This window comes from Sinocyclocheilus grahami, unplaced genomic scaffold, assembly GCF_001515645.1.
Source record: "Sinocyclocheilus grahami isolate Dianchi unplaced genomic scaffold, SAMN03320097.WGS_v1.1 scaffold81.1, whole genome shotgun sequence".
NCBI classification, from domain to species: domain Eukaryota; kingdom Metazoa; phylum Chordata; class Actinopteri; order Cypriniformes; family Cyprinidae; genus Sinocyclocheilus; species Sinocyclocheilus grahami.
Genome location: NW_015505260.1, coordinates 2267744 through 2295198, shown reverse-complemented (window position 1 = coordinate 2295198; position 27455 = coordinate 2267744). Strand labels below are relative to the sequence as shown.

The window sequence follows — 27455 nt, the reverse complement described above, 5'->3', positions numbered from 1 at the left end:
CCACAGGTTTTAAAAAAAAGAAAAATAGAAAAGTTAATTCAGACTTTACTCAGAATTGTGAGATATAAACAGAATTCAGACTTTTTTCCTTGACCCTTCGCAAAGACCCCGCCCCCCCATTTCTGTCCGTCCGACAAGCCATGCCGCTCTCACGCCACACATCATGTTCTCATGCAGTGAAAAATACATCGCTGAGCAAAGAGCCAAATGAAACGCAGTAGCCCCTCACTGCAGAACACAAGATCCAGGGGGCGTGGTTGGATCCACATCTAGGGGGTGGAGATTGGTAGGTTTAGGGGCAGAGATGGGTGGGTTTAGGGATCAGGGGGTGGAGACGGGTAGGTTTAGGTATATGTAAGGTGGGAGGAGTTGGATCTGATCCAGCCACACCCCCTGGATCTTGTGTTCTGCAGTGAGGACCATCTCCTGAAACGCGCCGGCAGACAGAGCATGTTACTTTTAGTATAAACCTAATTCTTAGCTTTCAAATGTTGTAATTTCTTAAGAAATTCAAACAATAAATACCGTATTGTGGCTCTTTAATGTGTCGTGACAGATCGCTGTAGTGCCTCAGTTCAAGCAGCACGTGAACTGATCATCTCTTTCTTTTTACTTGTTATTCAACTGCGGAAACCAAACCGGTACCATTTTTCAAGTTCAAGTCCACCATCGTTAATCTACTCTCCTATCTAGTTTGTTTGTTGGACAAAATGACAGATTCAGTGTTATGATTGGTCAGATCACCGGTCAATCAAACTGAAGGGTCAATTCTGTGTTTACATTTCACAATTATGAGTTTACACTGCAATTTTGAATTAACATCTCCATTTATTATTTATTTATTAATAAAGCCAATTATTATTATCTCACAATTCTTACTTTTTTCGCTGCACGTTTCTCACAATTTTAACTTTTATTTTCTCAGAACTGGGAGTTTATATTTCTTAATTTTGAGTTTATATCTTGCAATTCTGACTTTTGTATCAGAATTGTGAGATAAAATGTCACAATTACCTTTTTCTTTTTCTTTTTACCTGTGGCGGAAACACGCTTCCATAGAATAGCTATTTAAGCATGACATCTTTCATTTCACCTTTTATTTATTTATTTTTCATATATCTACCATCAGTGTTGACATTGTTACTCCAACCACATGTCCTGCATGTTTTGTGGGTACCGAGCATATAACACTGATTGGGAATTTGCATAGTTCATCAGCACACTTGATTTGTTCAAAGGCTGAAGCATAGTTTCAGGACAGCTTTGAGTTAACCACTACGTTAAGAAGCCTAGCTTGAGACAGGGGTCCTAAACTTTGAATGCTTTTACAGCCATATCGTTACCACAGCAGATTACGCAGGAGGGGAGAGGAGAGTCATTAAAGTGTCCGACAGAATGGCACGTGTCCTAAATCACTCTGCTCAACAGCCTAAACAATTCACCAGCCACTAAAGAAACAAGTGCTGGATCTAATGACCACTTCCTGTTTGGTGTAGCAGTACAGCTTTGAAGGTGACGTCCACAGCTGATATGAATGAAATGAGTGAAACAGGGGGAGAGGCAAATCTTTCTCTAACTAAAACGATCGGAAAGCAGTTCTGTTGCGCTTTAACCTGCAAATATCAGTATTCAAGGAGGCTAGTCACATGCAAACGTCTGTTCTACTAAACCGTATGAGTTAGCAATTCAGGTAGCTAGCTAGAGGTCTTGGTTCACATCAAACCACCATGATAGAAGTTGAGGTGAAAGAGAAAACTGGCCATAGATGAAGACACCCTGCATCTGAATATGGCTACTTCCCTACTATTATAGTAGGCAAAAAACGGTACGTGAAAATAGTACAACTGAATTTATGGTATATCTAAAACTGTAGGCAAAAAGTACCCAATTACTCACTACTTCTGGCAATATTTTGAAGTGCACATTCAATGGATCGTTTACTATCCCTTGAGGCCATGGAAGAGGAGTCGCGAATGGCAGTGAAGCGACGCAAACGTTGTAAGTCACAATGACAAAATGGCAACATTTCATTTATACTACACACATTCGTATTATAGAGAACAGACTCGTTGAAGGTTACGAAGTTCTTTCTTCATAAGATACAATAGCTACTCAGACAGTATGCAATTTCATCTAGTTTACTAGCAACTGATACTGCACCCCTTGTGGCAACACTGAGAATGCAACATGTACGTGTTACGTTAGAAATTTCACAACTTTGTGTGAAATTGTGCCTGCTAGATAGAAGCGTTTGTGTTCTCGTAACTGCATGGAGTATATTTTGGGCCTTTGTACAGAATAAGAGGATAATAAGGGGTTTAAAACACATTTATTTATCAGTAACAAGTATCCCCCTTTGCACTGGGCATTGGCAGCACCAGTATTTTCACTTTGCGAAAGAAAAATAAATATTCTAAGATTATTAGTCCTTAAAAAAACATAATTGGGATTTTTGTCATTTTTGGAGGAAATTAAAATGCTAACATCTCATCTTGGATAAAAGCATAAACCTGAGAATTGTCTTGAAAAAATTTTTTTTTTTCTTCAAAAATATAGCAAATTGAGAACCAGTTGTCCACCTGGCCAAGATCATATCTCTTTATAAGATGTGTTTCATGCAAAAGATAGTGATAGTAATTAGCAAGTTAGCCAGCTACAGTGGCACAGTCAGGAAATACAAATTAAATCTGTTTAAGGCATTATATTAAGCTGAGATTGGCTGGCTATTTAAATACTTTCGTACGGTTTAGTAAAATATACAGGGAGAAGTCCGTCCCTCATCCACAGTGATTTATCGAAACAGTGATTTGAAACTATGCACGTGCAAATCATCTGCTGAATTAAATAAAACTGAATGATGAATGCTGACATAAATCCCTTTAAACCTTATTTTCGTCCTTTCCAACCACCAGTTCTGAAAGATACCATTTGTTTCGGACCGAATGTGAGAAATAAGAGGACCGATCATTCACATTAACTACAAAAAACCTTTGCAAACACTTCATGCAATGAGTGCTGGTGTGACTTCAGAGGATAGCGTGAATATGAAAAGAGAAAGGTTAGATGTGAGTGTTCTGCCGTTTTCTCAGGATTCGTCCAGGCTGGTGTTGTGTTCAATGTGTGTGAGCTCCTGGTTGCTTTTGAGGGCCATGCTGATGTGACACATGGACTCGATCTCTTCTAGCAAGCCTTTCTCCTGAGTCTCATTCCCTCTTGCTTCCATATCTGTCTCCTGGGGCTGGTTTTCCCTCTCCCACGGAACGAGGACTGAAGGTTGTCCGCCTGATGCCTTCTGCGGGGCATGCTCCTGAGAGGGCCTTTGGGTTTTTCTGGAAAGGACCTTCTGTCGGGAGAGGCTGCGGCCTGTTGGCGGCTGGTTGTCTGGGCTCAGCTGGGAACTAGTGGGTCTGTCAATGTCGCAGAGTAGCGAGAGTTGAACTGTGGGTGTCTCAGGGAGAGTGTTTCTCGGGTTCTCGGAGGCCTCTTCATTGGCAACGTCATTGGGAAGGGGAGGACAGACAGGAAGGGAACGGGAGCTGGGTTGGCGTCGAGGAGAAGGTGGGAGATGCTTACCGTGGACGGCGCTGTCATCTTGACCCATATTCCATCCACTTTGTTCTCCGTTTCCTACTTCACAACCGGCCTGAGCAGGACTACTTCCCAGTGGGGACTTGCAATTTTTCTGGAAACAGTACAAATGACATGCTTACAAGTCCATGCCGTTGTTCACGCACACATTCATCTACAAAGCACTGAAGTCAACATAAAATCAAAATGTACCCTATATACTAATAATATTATCTTCTAAATCTATCAAATAGTAAAATCTAATGTTAAAGTGCCCCTATTATGGATTTTTGAAAATGACCTTTCATGCAGAGTGTGTAACAGCTCTAAGTGAATGAAAACATCCTGCAAAGTTTTAAATATGAAAGTGCACCGTGTATAAAGTTATTGTCTCTCAAAAGAAAGAGTCAACTCTGAATCATTGAAACGAGTCATTTTTAAAACGAATCCCAAGCCATTTCATGTTGACGTCAGTATGAAACATTAGCATATTGCCTGCTCACTTGTGTTGGTCTGAATGAAAATGCAAATTCATTCTTTGCCACTAGGTGCAGCTTTTGGAGTGGTAAAAATAACAGTTTCCCCGGTAACGCTGTACACAAAGCAGCACTGTGCTCACAAACGCTACTTTATAAGGCATTACAGGCGAGATGAAATGAAAATGAGACCAATCGGACCAATCACCGCAGATTAGCGTCACGCAAAGGAGGGGTTTGGAAAAATAAATCGGTGAGCGAATCGTTTGGGAGTCGTTGAGCAAGTAAGGTAAAAATAAATGCATATTATAAGACAATGAAAGTGTTTTTTGACCTTGTATGCATGTCAGCCTGTTGTTGGGGACTCCCAAAACTAAAATATGAACCTTTCATTACCCATAATAGGGGCACTTTAACAATGGTTAGTCAAATTTAATGGTAACAATAGTTATTTCATGTTGGGAAAAAACCTCTCTTAAAATTCTAGTCATTTCCTATTAAGTTTCCAAGATTTTAATACAATTTTAAAAGATTATTTTTGTTTTATAAAAATAAAATTAAATAAACTAAATAATTAAAACAAACTAAATAATAATAATAATAATAGAAAAATAATATTTAAAAAAATAAATAGTAAAATGGTAATCTTTCTAATAATCTAATAGTAAAATCTTGGAATAATTAAATTAAAATGATTAATAATAAAATAATACAAATAAATGCATTTTCAAAATTAATAATATAAATAATAATTAAAAAATAATGTAAAATATTTAATTAATAAATAAATATCAATTATACCAATTAGCAATAAATAAAGTCAAAATATTTAAATAATTGAAGTAATAAATAATTAAAATAATAAATGAATGAATAAATAAAACGCATCCCTCACCGTGGAATTGTAGTCCAGGTCTTCGATTGATCTGAAAAAGTCCAGGCTCTTGGCAGCGGACAGTCGCCCTTGTTCAATGTGGGATGTACTGAGAGAGTCCAAAATCTCCTCCAGCAGGTTCATCTGGCCCGTTTGACTGACTTCAGACTGAAACTCTAAATCAGAGTCATCACTGTCCTCATTGTATGACGCCACCTCCCCGCTGTCCTCAGAGGATATTCTGCTCACACACACACACACCGCGTACGTTGTCAACTCAAAAGCCATGTGGGAGGGAAAAAAGCACCAGAGGGCAGTGTTGCCTTGACGAATGGATGATGTTTACCCATAAAAGGTTTGAAAAACATATTGTAATAGAATTGAAACCCTTACCTGCTGGCTGTGTCGTCATTGTTGTCGTTGTATCCATCCGGAAAACACAGGCTCATGTGTGGAGACGACTTTGGATTTTGATGCTAAAACAGAAGATCGACATGTTAAAATCCTACCTAATCTACTAAAGCAACACATTTCCTGAAAGAAACTTTGCATCTCATGTCCCCATTACAGAGCGACAACATTAATTCCAGTCCCCGACATAAGCGCTCGTTCTGCTAATCCCTTGGCTTTTATAACACACCTGTGTAACACGTTTAATTGGCAAATTAAAGAATTGAAGCATTATAGGGCACAGCTTCACGCTGCGGCCCCAGGCTTTAGGGTTTTCCATTAACTAGCCATCCACGGCGCGAACACGCACACGCAAACACGCCGCCACTCACTAAAGTAGCCCATAAACTGCCGTTTGCCACATTATCAAAGCGAGCTACTAAACCAAAGCCCTTTTACAGAGGCTGAGGCGTGAGAAAAATGTCACGCTACGTTGCCAACCGGACGGGTGGATCAGATCAACTGGTCAAGTTTTGCCGTAATGGCTCGACCAAGAAGCTTCTTGCCATCTTGGGTATCGCTGCCTGCCGAATGGGTTAACGGCCACCCTGTCCATAAAAATAGCTAAGAGATGCGTGTACCGAACACTTTCCCATTGGAATAAACAGGAACACATGTTGGTCACTGATTGCCCCACTCGCTAGTAGCCGGCAGCTATTATGAAAGCGATTACAGGGGGTTCAGGCCTTGAATCCTCCAAAAGGCTTTAATGGATTCCTATGTCAGGGCCATAAATCTGGCCGGCAAGCCACTTTGGCTTAAGTGAAGGGGCTGGATGCACCTGCGGAACTGTGTCACATTTATTTGGTGTCGGTGGGGTGTGTGTGTGTGTGTGTGTGTGTGTGTGTGTTTCCCTGCAACACTGTTTGCAGTTATGTTGCCCCTTGAGTTGCGGAGCAGGCAGTGTTGTTCAGAGAGCGGCCCCTCTCTGGCGTATTCTACACGCGGAGGTGTTTATTAAAACAAGGTGAGCGCAAGCCCTCTGCAGGATGGCAACACCAGGCCTGAATCTCAAACACATACCGTAACAAAAATGAAACTCTTAACACATACAGTCAGGTATATGAACTAAATACCAGAAGAAACGGTTAGTTAAATGCTAATTATTCGAAAATGATGATTCATCGAATTTATTGTCATCCAGCCAAGCTGAGTACTTTGAGATCATTATAAAAACTAAATATGATTGGTTTGCTCACACAAATCTTGCCGCTACAAGGCTAGAGTAGTTGCTAGGCCACTGATTAGTGGTTGCTAAGGTGTTCTGAGTGTTTTTAGCATGTTGTAACGCAGCTGCAACAATGTTTTGGCTAGTTTCTTATGGAACCAAGTCAAAGGAAGTTTATACTTAGCGTTATTGGCGTGAAATAATAGTAATAGTAATGCTAGTCTTAGCAAAAGGCTAATTACGCTTGAAGACAACACAGCAGAGGATGCTGGGAGGTAACAATAAGACAAAGTCAGGCCTAAACTACATTATTTAGTTCTCTCAACATATTCAGTTGGCTATCTGGCTTGCCGCCACATATATACATGCTATAGTGCACACATGCTATAGTGTTTGCTAGTACATTGATTTGTGGTTGCTAAGGTGTTTGGACAGTTTTTATCATGTTGCTATGCAGTTACTAGGGTGTTTTGTAAATCACAAGTTTTTATTAAAGGTTATGGGTTAGTAAGGCTGCATGATTAATCAAAATAAGGGCTGCAAGAACAAAAGCAAAAGAATAGTTAATAACATTTTAAAATTAAGTATTAATATTGTAATTTTATAGCTGTACTGTAAAGTAAAACAACAACAACTATTTTTTTCTTAGCTACTCAGGGGCCGTTCACACGACAACGTTTTCAGCCAAAAACGGGAAACTTTTTTTGCATTTTGCCTGTTTGTTTACACGACAACGGCGTTTTGGGGACTGAAAAAGTGCATCGTTTCCGTTTTTAAAAAGGGTGACATCATGCGCATGCGTAGTACGTGTTAGGGTATGTAGACATGCGCTGTACGTGTCGATTTTAAAGGCAAGCGTGAACAAACATACACAACAATGGCGGAGTACATGGAACTGTTGTTGCTGCTCAAGAGTTTGCTAACGCTTCTTCAGCAAAGTGTGGATTTACTTCACCAATATTACAACCAACAGCAGAGATGCGTCATATACAACATATAATCGTCACTTCCCTACAGGTACTCTTTACTAACAAGGTGACAGCACCAACTACTGGCCTGCCATATGTAATACAGCATTTTTGGCCATTTTCGCGGATGTGTGTAAACGTGAATCCTTTTGAAAACGCTGTCGTGTATACGTGAACATTTTTAATTTGAACGTTTTTGACTACATTGTTGTGTAAACGTAGCCTCAGTTTTTTTTCCCATTACAATGTATAGTGTATTTATATTACTTTTTTATTGAGTAATAACAAGAACAACAATAATTATAACTATTATTATTATTAAAATCATACTAGACATAGACATCAGTCACAATTTGAAATAAAATTTTAAATCAGAAAAATAGCACTTCTTGCTTCTTGCTTCTACAATTGTAATAGTAATAGCAATGCTTGTCTTAGCAAATCGCTAATTACGCTCTAGGATGACACAGCAGAGAATACCGGCAAGTAGCATTAAGACAAAGTCTGCCCTAAACTTTACCGCCACTTCATTCTTTCCAAAGTAAGTTGTGAAACAAAGTCAAAGGCCAGGAAAAGAATCAGGAAATAAAATAAAATAATAAAAGCCGTTCGAGCCACTGTTCCGAAACAGACCAAAACCGCCGTTTTGGAAAACATGCAGACATGTGCCTATTTGCTTCTTTTACGTGTACCCTAAATCAGCACAGACATATTGAGCCACCACAGGTCAACGTCTGCTCCTAAACTGCCTGTTCAAATCCACACGGAAAATGGGCTGTCTTCAGTCGAAGCAGCGAGCAGACATCACGCTCTTCAATGGAGACTTTAAAACCGTTAAAACTTCATCTCTCTTGTCAGGGCAGGCCATTTTAAGAGAAAATCCCATTTTGCTTCTAGCGTGGCCAAGTTGTAAGCAGCAGCAACAGGGCTTTATGTTGCAGCCAATCGTCTCATCGATTTAATAGCCAGGCTTACATTATATATGTCATATGCTATTTCAGACCAGGCACTGATCTCATGTTCTTGGCAGGGTATGGAAAGGGAAGATATGCCTGGAAAATGCAAACAAAACCCCTGCGCCTCCAAGCCAAAACATAAGCCAGAATCTGCTGAGCTATTCAAGCAGATCCCCTTTAAACAAAGCCCAGGACCCCTTCTCAGGCAACTTCCCTCCAACTGGCTCCAGCTAAAAGCAAATTTCCAAACATAAGAGCAAGAAAGATTCTGGATGTGCATGTCGTTTGTGAGCATCCAGTAGGTGGCACTTTGGTTACAGCCGAGAGGGATTTCTCTCCACCTGTGAGCTTTGCATCTCTGTCTCATGCAGATGTGCAGCTTCTCTCTGTTTGCAGCGAAACGTCCACCGGCCAAAAGCACTTTCTCTTCATTTGTACGTCAATGTTTTTTGACACCCAACGAATCCATCTCGACGCTGGCAGCCCTCCAGACCTACACAGTTTCACAAAGCGCTCACTGGGAGCTCTATCTCTCACGTTCTCACATTCATGCATCCGTACGAACAGCCATACATCTGTATGAGATAAGTTTAGAAAGAATAAGCCATATCTAAATATAATTTCATTATGAAATGACATGTAGAAATAAATGCATTTAAAATAATTTCAAGTAAACAAATCCCATTTTACTTCTTGAAAACACAGGAAAATTGTTTTCATTATTTTGATGAAAGAATGTTTTCTCTCATTGAAATGACGAATAGTGCAATATGAGCAAGAACATGTATTATAAGAATATTATGGGTCCAATTGACAGCACTTGTGGCATAATGTTGAATAATGTCCAAATTGACATTATTTCCCTCCTCTTTAAAAAAAAAATAAAATTATGACATTGAGGAAAAAAAATTAACTTAAATGATTTTAGCAAATGGCTGCAATATAACAAAGAGTGAAAAATTTAAGGGGGTCTGAATACTTTCCGTACCCACTGTATATATATAAATTATACATTTTAATTATAAATTTTTTTTAGCTCAAATGATACACACGTTTTAACAGAAGAATTTATGTAAGAGATTTATAGGATTAAAATCTTCACATTTCTGCTGTTAAATCCTCCCAAAATTGTCTCTATTCACTTCCATTGTAAGTTCCTCACTGTAACCTTGATTTTTATTTTATTGTATTTTTTATTTTTTTAAGAAAACGAGGGATGAGTCGAAATTACTTTTTACATTTTGACCACAAATGCAGTCAAACAAGCTTAGCTTGCATTGAACCTGGAATATTCTTTAAGAAATTAAATCAGATTCATTTTGATTTCACGACTTGAAGAGTTTTGCAGCTGTAACGCAATCATGTTTACAGTGGTCACTGCTTAGGGCGGTATGTAAATGAAGGTGGAAGCTCATAAGCCGGGGCAGGAAGTGTGTATGAATTATACACAACTTGAACGGAGCTTTTTGGACTCTTTAATATGCAGCGATGCTGAACTGGCCACGGCTATAGGGGATCCATCTGCCCGCTTCATCCAGAGAGCATGTGTGTGTGGAGTCATTCCCCAGAGGCTGTGTGCCACTCAGAGGAGGCAGCCTCAACACACACACACACACACACACACACACACACACACACACACACACACACACACACACAGATTCAGTCGGCAGGAATAAGCAGGAGATAGAGATCAGCTCTACTCTGCCCTAGGCCCTGCTACTGACACCCAGTCTGGCTTTCACAGGCCCTCAGGCTCGAACCTGAACACCAGTCCCATATACTGTACGCTGCATGGATCCGGTGCAGTGAACCAGTGACTCAGAAAACACTGCTCAACTTTTCTGAGAGTGCAGCAAGTGTTGTTATAGCGTTGAAAGCGCACTTGACTTAAAAAAAAAAAAATTTTTAATAAAAAATATACAGTATAATATTAATAACAATAATCAAAAAAGATAGATAGAATATTAATATTTAAGCTTATTGTTATAAATGATAAAATCATTATATATAAAATATTATGTATCAAATTATTTTTATTTTACATTCATAATTCTTAGAATTGTAATTATTAATAAATTATTATCCTTATGTTTAAATAATTTTTGTTAAATTTTGTGTTCACTAAGTATAATTATTAAAATTGTTGTTTTTGTGATAAAACATTTTTTTTTATTAATGTTCATAATTCTTAATTAAAAGAAATATATACATATTATATTCTGATTGGTTGATTGTGCATTCTGCAGTCTAAATTGCAAAGCACCACTAAAAATGTTGTTTTCCCATGCAACTGATTTCCCACATAACTGAGCTGGTTTCATATGTTATCTCTCGATATTCTCACATAATAAAATTAATTCAACGTAAATCAATATTTCATATCATTTATTTATTTATAATGTAAAGTCTTTGTTGCATTGGGGTCCTGATCACCTTGTCTGGGTTTATTTTGGGTCCAACAAAATCTAGAAAACCTAGTTTTAAATCAATCTTTTTAATCCCCCCCCCCCTTTTTTTACTTCACAAATTTATTCTGCTGATAATTTAATGCATCTTAAAAATGTTTTTATTAAATTATAAAATGCAAAATTTAAGCATTTCCACAAATGTTCTCATATTTTTTAACACTAATACAGTTTTATAAGATGCTTCAGGTCTCATTATACTGTAGCATTTCTCCCGTTTTAATGAACACCAGCAGAAGTCTGTTGAAGAAAAGAGCGTGTTGGCCTGGTGCTGAGACCCCGTCACCCGGTGCTCTTTTGTTCTCTGTTAGACGGTAACGAAGACTGAACGGCGCAGCGGATTGATTTACTTATTGATTGTGTGGAGGGTCTTTGTGGCCACCACATCCACTCTGGTGCTCAAACAGCAGAACATGCGTATGTATGTGATGAGTCTGAAAGCTCTGATAAAGCCGAGGGGTTCCTCGGGGGTGGGTGAGTGGAGGGAGTCACCCGCCACCTTAAGAAAAGCACTAATTGGAGAACCTCAGTCTCCACACCTTTTCACGCCGCCTACTCCGTTCACTCCACCTCTCCCCGACAACAAGGATGCAACTAATAGCCACACTAATTAAGGGCTGGATAGAAAGTCAGCTGTCATGATGGCGTGCAGGCGGGGAGGGATCAGGCCAGCCGTGGCTTTTGTCCAATGCCCTTCTGACACGGGGAACGGAGGTGTGAGCATGTAAGGGCAACAAGGGCTGGCTGTTCATGCCGGAAGTGTAGCGGAAGTGAGATATTTTTACAGCTAATCAACACTTGCACCATTCAGCTCTGCATTTTTGGTCAACATTCGTGTTGCTGAGCTACAGCTGTTGAAAGCCTCAATAATGAGAGTGAATATTAAGCAAAGGTTCTTTCATGATACTGGTTGACTGCTGATGAATGTGTGTCTGACTAGATAATTTATAATTGGTTTGTACCTTTGTCGGTTAATAAAATAAAATATCTTTAAAAACCATTTATATCTGAAAAGGTAAAGTGCAGTCATGAAGACAATGCTGGACACTTGTTAACTGCTCTTCTACAGTCAGGTTTAATACATTAAATAAATAAATAAAATCAACAGAAAAGCATTAGCATTCAAAAGTTTGGAGTCAGTAAGACTCCGTAAAAGTACGTTTTAAAAGGACTAATACATTTTTTTTTTATATATTTTGATTCAGCAAGGACGACAAATTGATCAAAAGCGACAGTAAAGGAATTTATAATGTTAATAAATACTGTTCTATTAAATTTTTGATTCATCAAAAAAATCAAAATAAGTAGCACAACCGTTTTCAACATTGATAATAAATGTTTCTTGAGTAGCAAAACAGCATATTAGAATGATTTCTGAAGGATCATGTGACACTGAAGACTGGAGTAATGATGCTGAAAATTCAACAAATTGTGTAATAATGTAATGAATAATGTAAATAAATATAGAAATGTATAATATATAATGTAAATAAATGTAAAATAAATAAGGAAGGTTGTGGAAGAGGGCAGATCAATGCAGCAAGGGCATCACGGGAGTCCCTGGGCACATGGCCTCACACAGTTATAGGTGTCAGTATGAGGGACAGAATAGGAAGGTACATGTGTGTTTGACCTTTTTGGTGATAAAAGGTGTGTTAGGGTGCATAAAGAGAATAAATCCTACAGCTGCCTAGTTATAACTATAGCTACGACGCAATTTAAAAAGCCTAAATAAAATGCTTAATGGCCACATATGAAAAACAGGAGTTTTCTGAACACTAAAATATATGACACGCCTATTCAGTATGAACTACATTTAGAAGTCCAATCTCTCTTCCAATCAAAACAGAGCTCATTTAAATATGGATCTTAATGCAACTGTAGCAAAAAATATATATAGTTTAACGTAAAAGATCAGATAGAGGATGAAAAACGGTCATGAAACAGTAGAATATGCTTTTATACGCTAGAAAGCTGTAGGATACGATAAGTGATACATCAAACCTGTGATTACATTAGCCTTGTTGCCAGTCCAAAAACTGGTTTTGTGAAACAACCGCGGCCTATTTCGGTTGGAAATGGAGGCAGGCCAGTGAATGGTATGAATCCAGGCCACCTCCTGCATCTATGGGGGGCTCACCGCTTCCCTGCCTGGGCTTGGCAACACATCACTGCATCGCACACACAAGACACACTACACACGGCACACGGCCACTTTAGCCACAGCTGTCAATCAAGCCGCCCCACGTCGGCTCGGACTTACTGGTGTGCAAATGGGCGCTTCTTTCAGGGCGGACTGTCCGTAAACCCCTTCCCTGTGTGTGTGTGTGTGTGTGTGTGTGTGAGAGAGAAAGAGTGTGTAAGTGCTCACCGCTTTCCTCTGAAGTCTCCTGGGTGAGAGGCTTTTAGTGCTGGTGGGAGAACCTGCACAGTACGGGCTTTCCTCCTCTTCAGCGTCCTGTGGAGAAGCAAAAAAAAGAGAGAAACTGAGAAATCAGGAATAGTACATTCTTAATATGTACCCAAATTTGTCAGTGTTTCCAACATGCTTAAAAAAAATCTTATTTTACATTCCACAGAAGAAGAAAAAAGTAATTAGATTAGAAAATTAAAAGTCATTTTTTTTTTTGCCATTTTATAAGGTTATGAAAATTTGTGGGCGAAATCCAAACATTTTAATAGGAATTTGCGCTATCGGGAGGTTTGTGTGAAAGTTAAGGAGCTCTCTACGCAGATTTCACTACTGACACAACTAACAATTGGTCTTTTTTTGCCCATGAAATTTCTGTGAAGTTTCCACAAAATGTCCCTATGTGACTGGACCTTTCCTCTACTTTAGGACCCTGCCAGGAAGCAAAAAAGAGATGAAAACTGAGAAATCACACAAAATACTTTCTTAATATTTACTTATTTTTATTTTGTGCAATTTGTCAGTGTGTTATTAACCTTTTTCAAAATATATTTTGTGTTCCACAGAAAAAGTAATTTGATTTTTTTTCATTAATTAAGGTGCGGTCACATTTATCGTTGCTCTATGAAATTTTACAGGCAAAATCTGTGAAATTTTGTGGGTGAAATCCAGTCCAGTGACAGAGAAGTAGTTCCCTAAACAGATTTCACTCATATTCAAGTTAAAGTTAAAAGTGACTTCTGTGCAAACGCTGTGCTTCACGCATTGATAATTATTTTTTTTGCCTGTGAAATTTTGGCAAAATTGCCCTAATGTGACAACAGCTTTCCTCCTCTTAAGCATCCTGCTGAAAAGCAAAAAAAGAGAGGGAAACTGAGAAATCACACATAATACTTGTACCCAGTTTTATCGTGTGCAATTTGCTATGCTACAAGCCAATTTGAGCCTTGTACCGCATGATTATTTATACGAACACACGCGTTCAAATCTGTTTTGGTTTAGCTGAAGCCGAGCAGACAGAAGCAGCGTATCAACTGTGAGAGGTCTCGTCTCGTCTCGTCTCCTCTGGGCCGCCTTTCCAAGCTCCTGGCCTGACAGTTCACGCCACAATTGCCTTATCAAAGACATCAGTGTTATGGAAACATACATCTCGTTACATTAGCTTTGAAGAAATCACTCGCTCAGTGATGAAATATGCAAAAAATATGAAAGGTGGTGCTGGGGAGGGGGGTTGACATGACAGCCCATCGCCAGAGGCGCACTTGTTAGAAATGTACACTCCTGAACAAAGCGCTAAGCAGGTTTCACAAGCCATTTAAAACCCTAAGCGCGAGCCATGGGTGAAGTCATGAGATCCATCTTAAATAGTGTGTGCATGAGCCTGTATGAGTGTAAATGTGAGAGACGGTGAGCTGCCTATCCAGACAGTATTTCTGGGGATCAGATGCTTTCGAACGCCCAAAATATATAGTTTTGACAGAATGAGAACTCTGAATAACTCACCTTTTGTGTAATCTTGTCCTTCATGTCGCGTATTTTCCGTTTCGCATGATCTTTGGCCTTTCAAAAGAGAGAAAAAAGCTACTCAATAGCTGAATTACAAAATTTAGGAAAATCAAACCATAACCAACAATGAAATGTTAAAAAGGGAGAAGACAATCACATCAAAGGGATAGTTTAAGTTTACCCAAAAACAAAAATTCTGCCATTATTTATTCACCCTCATGTCATTTCAAACCTGTATGACTTTATTTCTTCTGTGGAACATAATAGAAGATATTTTGAGAAATGTCTTTGTGTTTTTTTCCGTACAATGAAATTCAATGGGCTCCAAGATTGTTTGGTTCCAAACATTCTTCAAAATATCTTATGTTGCACAGAAGAAAGTAAGTCATTTGATTTAGCTATTTATCAAGCTGCCGTCACATTTACCATTGTTTGGCTAAATTTAGCAGGCGAAATCAAGTCGTTTAAATAGGAATCTGCTTGCGAACTATGCAGTTCTCACTTGTGTTCAAGTTAGTCACGCAAATTCATTGTGTTGACCAACAGAAAGCTTCATAGTTTGAAAGTGACCTTTAACAGTTTTTTTAACTGATCTTTTTAACAGCTACTCTTTGACAAAAATTGTGACTAAATTTCGCTAATGTGACCACACAACTACACTGCAATTTTAGCACTTCTGCACAATAACTTAATCATCTTTATTAATTCAAACCTAACTGTCTGTCAAGTTCTTAACAATAGCATGCAAGCTTTTGGTGAATTGCTGAATGTAGGCAACTTTTTTCCACATTCTGCACCGATTTTAAGGAAAAACCATTACACATTCCAAATACTGTTTACCAAAATTACAAAATTGACCCATGACACAAAACTCTGATTGTTACAGGCACATGCACAATGTTGGACACAGATTTCTAGTAACTAGAATACTGGTTAATCAGGTTATAAAAATCAGGTTAACGCATTTACACAATTGAAAGCAACAGAACACAAGAAAGTTAGGAACAACATGGGTACCTATTGACTTCCATTGTATGGACAAAAACACAATTTTATCAATAAATGTTATAATATATCACAAAAGATCTTTTATGTTCCACATATGAAAGAAAGCAACACCGTTTTCGAATGACATGAGGGAGAATAAAGCACCATGAACCATACTGTAATCCCACATCTGCTTATAGCAAAATAAAATTTAAATCTAGGCCAGAACACCCTTTCCTCTGTGAACTTACCATCTGAAGGTTTTTCACAACTGGTTTTGCTCTCTGCCGCTATGGAGAAGAGAACAGTTTGCTGAGAACATGAATTTCCAGAGAACATGCCAGCATTTTCCGTAAGTTTAGCTGAATAAATCTCACATAAAATAAACACACATTTACTGTCACAAATCATTAACGGCCGAATAAACACCATGTTCCTCAAGTCAAAACATTTGTTTTGCCCCAAAGCAAAGAGAAAAACCTTTGCCATTAAAGCAAGCTATTAAATAGGTCTGGTCCCTTTATATGAGTGTGGCACCAGAGAGAGTGACGCTCATACCATTGAATGCTATGTTCTTGTCTGATTTCATCTCTCGTTCCTGGATAACATCGGTCTTTACCGGATGAATGCTGCAAGGCTAACACGCTAAACCTCTGAAATGCGCCGGATGCTGCCGAGTTTACATCCCAAAGCCTTGACCGACATGACGGCGCCGCGGCCCTTTCTTATGGATTTGTGTCAGTCAGAGGATGTGAACTTTACACAAAACCTTTTGAAAAAGGCACTCCAGAGAACTAATTCGGCTCCAGCTGACGGATAGAAGCGAAGGAGAGAACGCAAAAAGAAAACAGGCGCGAGAGACAGCACGGAGAGAGGTGAGAGGAAGACAGCAGATGGAAGGAGAGAAGAAAAGAGGGCTTTTCTTTTGTTCAATCTATCGAGTAATGGCTGTGTTTCCTGCCAGAAGTCTCGTGTCATCTCCGATGACTGGCTGTCACATCATATCAAGCCTGTCTCAACATCTTAACTGTCCCACGCCACAGTTTTCACCATCTTCCCTGGCATCGCATCTCCACTTTCAAGAGATTCGCTCAACTGGATACATTTTATCACCTCATAACACACAGGAAATAATAATGGCTCTCAGCTGCTTTGGGCTTAATTATTCAGCTGAAATTAACATTAACATTATAAGCAGAAAAACGAATAATTGCCTGCTGCTTACCATCTTGGTGTGAATCCACTGCTGATAAGACCTCGAATTACCTAAAAAAAAAAGTGTCACATGGGAGTGTTAATATTAAATTCAGAATAAAATATTATTCCGAAAAAAAAGATCATGAGATTATATGTATTACAAAAGTTTGGGGTCTGTTAGATTTTGAAAATGACAACTCTATTCAGCAAGGATGAGTTAAACTGATTAAAAGTTACAGTAAAAACAATGTACCAATGTTACAAAAATAAATATTGTCTTTAGAAATTTTTATTCATCAAAGAACCTGAAATAAAAATGTACAACATTGACAATAATAAGAATTATTCTGAGCACCAAATCAGCATATTAGAATAATTTATGAAGGACCATATGACAATGAACTATAAAATTCAGCTTTACAATCACAGGAATAAATACATTTTAAAATGCATTAAAAACAAAAAAAAGTTTTTTATATTGCAATAATAATTTCACAATATTACTGTTTTAACTGTATTTTTGATCAAACAAATGCAGCATTGGTGAGCATAAGAGACGACTGTGCAAAAAATTTTACCAACCCCAAACTGTTGAATGGCAGTGTATGTATATTTAGAAATATATATATATTTTTTTTAATTCATAGTGCCACAGATTATAAATAATGTTTAAAAGGAATCTGGCAACTTTTAAATAAAAGAAGACAAATCTAAGACTTGTTTGTTTACTAGAAAAAAATGAAATGTCTCTTATGGAGCTTTTTTCATTTTAGAGCCTGACAACTGGTCCCTTCTTATTTGTATGGAAAAGAGCAGTATGGACCCTCTTCAAAATTTCTTATTTTTGTATTCTGCAGAAGTCAGTCAGGAAATGAGTAAATAATGACCAATTTCATTTTTGGCTACTTCTATTAAAATCGTACCTTGTACAATGCCTAATGCTATTATAAGAGTAAAAGTCATTCAAGTGTGTGTGAGCTGTTTTCTCTCTTTGAAAGACGGAGAGGTGGCACTCACTTCTACAGAAGCCCCCCGCTGTGATCTCCTCTTCATAGACGTCTGTAAAGCCCCTTCCTGCGTTTAATTTGGCCAGTCTGCCTTCAATGAACTGCCGTCATAAATTAAAGTATCACAGGTTATTAAGAAAAGAGGGGGATGGAGAACAACAGCAAAACAATTCCATCTAGACTGCTCTAGACATGGTCACTGTGTGTAATTTACATCAGGTGATGGATTAACATGACAGAGGAGAATGTTGTGTGAGCAATGCCTTTTGGGAAGTTTAATTTCCTCTCTTGTCCCATAGAAGACCTAAAAGGGATCTAATAAATATGCCTATTAAAAGTAGGCCTATGATATTTTATTTATTTCATTTGAAAATAGTTCTAAGTATAGCAGATAACTATAACTAGATTTAGAATATATTTTCTAAATACATAAAATATATATATTTTCTGAACAAAATCTGAATAGTGCATGTCAAAGTAAGGAAGGATGTGGAAACTTATATTATTGAAGACGTTTGATAAAAAAAACATTTTTGTATAAAAGGAATTAACAGAATAAATATACTACAGATAAATAATAGATTTATTAAAGATATTGGGAATAAAGTATTTATTAAATACTTACAGCAAAAAGTGCAATATATACTGTAGTACAGTTAATAATTTTACCGGAAAAATACCATATGGATAAGAAAATATGGTTTCTTTGTAAAACATAATTTTCGATAACTTCTATTCATATTTATTTAGTTTATTTTGGTCCATAAATGCAAAAACTTAAAAAATAAGTCATGAAGGAATACATAAAGGATCTGCAGATTATCTGTAGTTTACTCTTCCAACATTAATACAGCTATGCGATGTACAAATACCTATTTTTGTGTTATGATTAAATTTAAAAAGTAAAAAATAAATAAATAATACAAATTGGATTAAATAATAAATGCATTTAAAATGCTTTGTTTTGTTCAACATCTAATAAAAAGTACCAGACAAATACTTGCATTTATGCATTAAAACTGTCATTTCATATTTTACCGGCACATACCTGCATATATGTATTTGTATAAAGTGTTTACATTAGAAATACAGTATGTAACTCATTTCATATTGCATATAAAATGTACATTGAAATGTTTATATGTCTATATTTATATGTTTTTTTGACGTCATGAATTTATGTAACATGTTTGTGGCACAGCATGGTTAAGTGTCAACATTTAATACTAAGCGTTAGGGGGTTTACTTTAAGTGGAGCAATAGTGATGCTCATTTTAGTGAACATCACTAACAAATCACATGTGCTTCTTGATTTTTGAACTATTTTTGAAAACATTCATTTAATGGGACCACTGTAGTAACAGTAGGCCAGAACAGGTCTCAGGTGTCCCCGTAACTGGGTAAGGACATCTCTAGGGGTCAGCACCTTTCATTGGACTCTGCTACAGGGTAACTTCATTACAATCTCCTAATGAGTGATGAGACCACAGGGTTCAGCCTCAGCCACGCTACAGTCCAATTACAGCATGCGATCAGGTCAAATTAACACCTATCCGAAACCTCATCCTTCAGTATCGGGTTACAGACACACTTTCGTCCCATTAATTGGACACTGCTCCTACCTATCTGCTTGTTTTGGGGACCTTTTAAGACTATAGTATCTAAGAACAAACACTTGATGATGGAGTTGTTGTTTGCTTTCTAAAACAGCATTTTTATTTGTAACTTTATATTAAGGTTGCAAAATGGTGTGTTGAGGGTAAATGCATTGTAAGTGTATAAAATTATATTAGTGAATGAAGTTATAAGTTCTTTCCACATTTTTCTAGCCAATGTTGCCTTGATTTGTCCATTGTTGAATGTGGCACCACATTCCTTAAAAGGGGATGGTATGGCTAATTTTATTGTGCATAAAAACATGCACATGCCAACAAACCAATGAGAATGTGCAACAATAATGACAATTCATTGCAATAGATCTCAGGCGCCAATGCTTTTGGTGGATCTGCTCAATCCTCTGTAACTGACACATATTTGCAGAAACTTACCATAGTTTAGCGAATAAACAATTCACGGACAGTTACATATGTATTCCCAACATTTGATTATGTAAAGCTTTTTGTTTCTCCTAAATTGACAAGGGAAATCATAGTAACGCTTCCGTAGCACTGTTCGCTCCCCAAAAAAAATGGGATCGCGAAATGGGTTTTAGTGAAGTCAAAGCACATTTCTGCCACTTCTTGTATTTAATGTGTAATAAAAGCTTTGTGATCTTCACGTTCAATTATGACATGAACAAAAGGCAACATCGCTAGCTGGGGAAACGTTTCCAAGCAACTAAATTTGCTGAACGAAACCACACAGCACTGAAAAAAACAAAAGCGCTGCGTCTGAAGGTGTCGAGGGGGTAGTGATGAGAGTCTGGAGGAAGAACCGGTTAACCGGACCCGTGCAGATAGGGAAATGGGGAGATGCCAGAGCGCTGCAAGCTCTCTCTCGTTGGCAGGGTGATCGTGAGTTAGCATCAAGCGCTGGAAGACGTGGAGGGGGGGAGAGTTAGGAGACAGAAAGCAGGTCGTCGTTGACAGACTTCCCCCGCAATCTCTTGGCAGCCAGCCTCTACTCGTTTCTAGGCAGGGCTGGCCTCTAAGCGGATGTGGTTCATGGTCAGAACGGGGCACAGCGGTGCTGGCCTTTTGCAGTACGGCCAAGGTGGCGATAAGATCCCGGAGCTACTGCATGGGCGGGTGGTGGAGATGTCTTTGAACTGCTGGTCACTATCTGGGTTTTGGAGGGAACGTTAGGCGGATGGTGCATCAAGACGGAGATGTGATTAAATGTGCAACTGCTCGTTCCGGGTATAAATTAAGACTTTAGCAGAGGGGGAAGGAAAGAGATTCGATATCATGGCTATAAATAGAGTTGGAGGGAGCGTTGGTTCAAGTGTATGCAAGATTCCCTAAGAGTTACTGTGCAATATGTTGAAGGCGTATAGGGTGTATATATATATATATATATATATATATATATATATATATATATATATATATATATAAATAAATAAATTTAAAAAAAATCACACACTTGTCAACTAAAAGCCCAAAACAGGAAACATTGCAAATGTGGTTTTGAGTAATTTATGGTTGAGGTGGAAAACTGTTTCCACTTGTTTCCACTCTACCTGCTTGAAGAGTTGCAGGTTCACGGCCATCTCAAGGAAACTTCTCATGGTGCTGGAGCGATGTGCCACAAAGCTCTTCTCGCAGAAGGTGATTGGCTCTCCCTGGGGATGAGAAAGCGCGCTTTAATGACTATAGACAGTCCGCTATTGGCTAAAACGGCTGAAAACGGTGCTGCTTCATCCGAGACTCACAGACAGATGTTTTGTTTGACTGCACTCGTTTGTTTACCATCATCACCCGTTGCAATCAATTACATCATTTCAATTTCTCCCCGAGTCGCATGAATGGAATACAAAAAATAGCTGCCAGGAGAGAACTAAGGCTTGCTAGGAGCCCACACTTCGTCTGTATGCGTCAATGGGAAAAGATTTGAGATCCTGTGGGCTTAAAAACTGATTTCAATACAAATTTTTCATAAAACCTTCTCTGCGCAAATTTCATTGTATTGTCGTGTTGAAAGCGACTATGTAAGAATGGTTTAAAGAACCATTTTTACAGAAATGTGTTCTTCTTGGATGTATGTTTACAATCTGTAAAGCTATTTTTATATAAATTGTACAGAATATAAATAGTTCCATTGTAAATGAACAGTTTTCACAGAAATTTGTTCTTGTTGTATGTTAACTACTCATACACTATTCGTAAAACTATTCTTATACAGATTGCTCTGCACTGTCGCAGTGAATGCAAATATTTATGTAAGAACTAAACTTCGTTCTGGTTGTTTCTACATAAACTGTTCATAAAATGTTTCCTACAGTACTGCGTTGTTCCATTGAATGCAACTATTTATGTAAGAATGATTTTAAGAACAGTTCACACAAATTTGTTCTGTTTTTTTTCTAGGTAGACTCTTCATAAAACTATTCTTACTGTACGGTCACATTGAATGCAACTATTTGTTTAAAGAATGGTTTTAAAAATAATTTCACAGAACTTCGTTCTTGTCATTTCTATACAGTTAGTAAAACTATTCCTGCTCTGTCGCACTGAATTGCATGTGACTGTTTACTAAGAATAGTTTTTATAATAATTTTCACAGAACACATAAAATAGATCAACTTCTTGCATTTAATTGCATGTGACTATATGCAAGTATAGTTTTACAGACAAATTTCAAATAACTCCTGCTTGTTTCTATATTTATACTATATAATTTGTTGCATTGAACTGAGCGTGACTACTTATGTAAGAATGTTTATGAATAACTTAAAAAAACTGCTGTTTCTTTTTTTAAATAAAAATGTATTAATAATAATAGATTGGTTTTACTAACAATTTTCACAGAAACTCAACATGCTCAAGTAAATCATTCGTACAACCATTCCTACTTATCACATGGAATTGAGTCTGATTACATCAGATGCATTTTAACAGAAATTCATTCTGCATGTGTTTCAAGAACAAGTCTCAATAGCAAGAAAAGTCAACATTTCTAGCAACCTTTTTTGGTTTTAATTATAATCCAATTCTAAATTGTATAATTGACTTTCACAGCAGCTAAATGGCGTGGCTTAAAACCTGTCTGATGTGCACATTTATTACCATCGTTCCTGGTGCTTGGGGGTCAATAACAAAAGAGCCCAATGAGGTATCGCACTACAGTGACCTCTATAAGTCCATGATTGCCGACTCTTGCATGGGAGCTAATTATGATTTCCCTGCATTGTTTCATTTACAGCTCAGTTAGATGTCGGCGTTCTGCTAAGACGCTGTTGGGAATGCATATGGGCTCCATAAAGCAGAGCATTATTTCACACCGATGATTCGTTGCAAATGGAGGAACCTCTTTAGAAATGCAGCACACAGAAGATAAGCCATTATCGTAGAACATGACAGTAATGCTGGTGAAATACTGGGTGTGTAAAATCAAATACCGCTATTCCATTTCAGATGCATGCAGGCGTTCAAGGAGGGATGCTCTGAAATGATGCATAAATTACTGATTTAATAATAAAAGATGGCAACTAATGCAATGTTTTCAGCTAAATAGCACTGCAATGCTGTCATTTCAAAGATGTAAGGGTGGTTTTTTTTGTCTCAGTAATAACAAAGTGAAATATTAATCAAAATAAAGCAGCACAAAGACTGATTTTCAATTGTTCGACTTCTCAGAATCCTAATGAGCTATAGGGCCGACTGTCAAAAGAGCGCTCCGTATTTGAGCTTATGCTTTAAAGCAAATGCGAAGCAAATGAAAGTGGTGAGACTGAGGGCCTTCAATAAAAAAAAAAAATTAAAAAAAAATGAATAAAAACTGGTAATTCCATGTAGATTTGCAGACAATGTGCTCAATTGAGGCACCACTTTGAAGGCTAAGAGTTGCGCAGACTTGACTTCGAGCGTGTGTATTTTTTTTCTAGTGGCGAAAAGACAGTTTGTGCACAACAGCTGAAACATCAATAATGTATCTTCGCTCTGTGGGTCTACACAAACCAATTACTCTCTGCCTTGCCAACAAAGATGGCCACATTGGACAAATAGAGAGCACCCTTTGTTTTCCTCAACGCCACTCACAGAACCGTGAGGCACATTTCAGGAGTTTAGAGGGTCTGAGAAGTCCACGACACTTCAAAGAGATAGTCCAGGCTTTTCAACATCTGACGTTTCGGCTATGCAGACAGGCCCACCTTTCCCTGCACCTGTTTTTCCCTTTCTTTCAGCCTTTCTGTCTCTTGAAATGGCTTTGACTTAAAATAATATAAAATAAAAAAATTTTTTAATAAAAAATAAAAAAATACGTAAAAAAATAAAATTATAAAATAAAAATAAAAAATAAATAAAATAAAATACATTTTGCACTAAAAAGCCTTGCAGAATAGCAATTATTGTATTATGTATCAAAATGATACATGTTGATACGTGTTGATGATGTGATGACAAGGTGATATTTTGTGAAAAGCTTGAAGTGAAGAGTGACAGTCTTACAGGTTTATATCTCAGGGCGTCCCGATAGGAGCCAAACAGCGCAGCCTGAGCATGCAGAAAGGCCCGAGCCACCCCACTTCCTGTAGCAGTCGACTGCTTCTTCAGCTTACTCTTCAGACTGGAGACCTGAAAAAGAGAGAGAGAGAGCGAGAGAGAGAGAGAGAGAGAGAGAGAGAGAGAGAGAGAGAGAGAGAGAGAGTTAAATTAACACCTCTGAAATAGGTGGAGGAACAGGCAAACCCATTCAGAGTGTGAAGTGTCACATTTACAGGTCACCCCCCACCCTAAAAAAGAGAGAAAGAAATAAAGAAAAGCCTTCTATCTCTCAAGAGCACCTGCTGCTCTGTTAATTGAAGCGATGTTGCCGTGTGCAGGGGTGGGGCCAGAGAGCAAAACGACTTTGGCAGGGAATCTTGGGCTCTCGTACCCTTCGCTTTCTTTGCCGTGTACCCAAGCTACTCTCTCGACATGCATGTACTTTCATTATATCATGGTATACACTACTGCTATTCGCCACTCGCTGCTTAGTTGCATTTTAAAAGACTTTGGTACTGGTGAATATGTTTTTGATTTTTGAATTAAATTTGTTCTTATATTTTTGTGCAGCTAAAGAGATGATGAAACTACACACAAAATGTAAAGGTGGACGAACAGACTCACTAAAAGAGTAAATTATATAATAATAATAATAATATATATTTTTTTAAATCTTTGCAAAGGTTAGTTTATGTTGTCATATGTCAAATAGCATGACCCAAAGAAAACATTAAGACATTCATGATAAAAAAGTAATAATAGTTTACAACAAAATAATCAATAATTAAAATTAAATAAAAATTACTATTCAAAAATCATTACTATATATTTTTTTTAAATAAAAATGTTTCATTTATTTAATGCTAAAACCACTTTACATGTCACTAAAACTTAAAAAATTAGTATATTCAAAATGTGATCTTATTTGTCAATGACCCATAAAATAATGCATACACATTTATATTTGTGGTATAACTACATGCAGAAAACATTTTGTCATGTGACAAGAAAACCTTAAAACAGAAAATTAGAGAGAGTTCATGTTGTCATAAGTCAAAAGGTCATAATATAAAAAAAATGAATTAATCACTTCAAGTTAAATCAAAATCTGGAAAAAATACAGCAAAATTGTTTAATTTATTTGATGTTAAAACCACTTGACATTTTCAGAGCCATTAAAACCTTTGCTGAAAACAGTATAAAATTAGAGAGAGCAAAGGTTAGTTCATGTAGTCATATGTTCAAATGGTACGACCCAAAGAGAACGTCAAGATATTCATGATACAAAAGACATTTTTTAAAAGATAACTAAATTCATTAATTAACTACATTTAAAAGAAAATTATGTTAAAAGTTCAAATGTATTTAATTTGATGTGTGATGTGTCTATATATAATATAATTATTTAATTTATATATCTAAATTACATGTTTTCAAACAGTTATTTATATATATATATATATATATATTCATACATACACATACATACATATATATATATATATATATATCTACACACATTATATATTAAAATGATATAATCATTTAAATCTATTCTACAATCTTAAACGCATATTATATATATAATTAAATATATTGATAAAAATTAAAATCTTAAACATGAAATAAATAATTATTTAATTTATATATCTAAATTACGTTTTCTCTCTCTCTCTCTCTCTCTCTCTCTCTCTCTCTATATATATATATATATATATAACTAAATTATATAATCATTTAAATATATTCTACAATCTTAAATGCATGTTATGTATGTATACATCTATCTATCTATCTTATTTGATGTTAAAACTATAATTTTGTTGAAAATACAACAATAAATACATAATAAACAAGAAATTGTTTTGAAATGTTACCTTTTTTGTCATTACTCCATAAATAAATATAAATCTGCATACTTGTATATAAATGCATTCTTCATAAATAAAATAATCAAGGAAAATAATCTGAATTGCATGTCCCCTTCAGATTTTTCCCCATACTCCCGAATCTTCTGTATCAAATCATCCAAGCCTGTCATGAGACACAGCGGTGCACAAACAAATGGGGATGAACCGTGAAGCGGTGCTTGATCCAGGTAATGTAAGGTTAACCAAATTGATTACGTATGCTGCAGCGCTCATAACCATCTGCTGGCAATTCATTTGCATGCTTGCAATTCACACTGAGCAGCATGCATATCAATAATCAGTTTAGCTTCCTTCATTAGGGAAGATCAAGCGAAGACCATAAACGAGAGCGTTTAGGTGATCCACTGAATACCAAGAGGCAGTTGGTTTTAAGAACGCAGGAAAAGCACCTGGGTGAATCGTCACTGACCCTGTTGAACGTGGATAGAGGTTTTGCATTCAGGATGTTCACAAACTGGCATTTTTCTATATAGAACTAATTTCATTTTTGTTGTCTTTTGTTCTACTCGTCTCTATTGGGATGTGCCTCTTTTTCACAGCGCCCCTGAGCTGATATGGCGAATCCTCAGAAGCATCAAACAGAAAGTTTAGCGGCGCTAAATTAACAAGTGTCATCTCCATATTCACACTGGCTAAGTGCTTTTATGTTTATGTAAAGTTGGCGCCATATTAATATTTCATGTAGATGCGTTGTCTTTTTTCCCCTCACTTCTCTCACTCTCCCCAAACAATCCGTTAAACAGTCTTCATTTTTGAAGAATCAAAGAAAGCAAAATGCCACTCACACTCAGGAGAATGTGCAGCATACCCAGTGGGCAAATACGAGGATATAAAACAAAAGGTTGTGCACAAGAACGTCTTCATTATTTCTGTATTACATTTAAGATTTCAATTTATATATTTATATTTCTTTAAAAATATTTAAAGAAATTAAATATTGCTATTTAATATTTATTATTAATAATAATATGTAATATGTATTTAAATTACATGTGATGTGTGTGTGTCTATATATATATATATATATACACACACACAGTAAAAAAAAAACAACCTCAAGGCCTCAAACAATAAATATATATATATATATATACGGATATTATTTTTCAAAAAGTGAACAAATACATAACATACATAAAATAAAAATATATAGTAATTTAAATATTGTTTAAATTCTTAAATATTTATAAATAATAATATAAATTAAATATTTTCTAAATTATTTAAAATGTATAGAAAGAGAGAGAGAATAATTATTCCAAAATGTATGTATAATATATACAGTGGGGAAAAAAGTATTTAGTCAGCCACCAATTGTGCAAGTTCTCCCACTTAAAAAGATGA

The 27455-nt window shown here is 36.9% G+C and overlaps 1 protein-coding gene across 2 annotated transcripts in view; it reads right to left on the bottom strand.

Moving 5' to 3' along the window:
* Window positions 1-994: 994 nt before the first annotated feature.
* dennd1b (DENN/MADD domain containing 1B) overlaps window positions 995-27455 on the bottom strand; it is a 99080-nt gene continuing 72619 nt past the window's right edge. For both annotated transcript variants that reach the window (XM_016273790.1, XM_016273791.1), the window contains 10 exons: window positions 24145-24270; window positions 21216-21317; window positions 18045-18135; window positions 17056-17096; window positions 16082-16120; window positions 14841-14897; window positions 13299-13385; window positions 5311-5393; window positions 4939-5158; window positions 995-3682 (listed from right to left, as the gene is read on the bottom strand). In XM_016273790.1, the coding sequence (XP_016129276.1) occupies window positions 3086-3682; window positions 4939-5158; window positions 5311-5393; window positions 13299-13385; window positions 14841-14897; window positions 16082-16120; window positions 17056-17096; window positions 18045-18135; window positions 21216-21317; window positions 24145-24270 (1443 nt within the window). In that variant the 3' untranslated portion in view covers window positions 995-3085. The remainder of the gene's footprint in view (window positions 3683-4938; window positions 5159-5310; window positions 5394-13298; window positions 13386-14840; window positions 14898-16081; window positions 16121-17055; window positions 17097-18044; window positions 18136-21215; window positions 21318-24144; window positions 24271-27455) is intronic.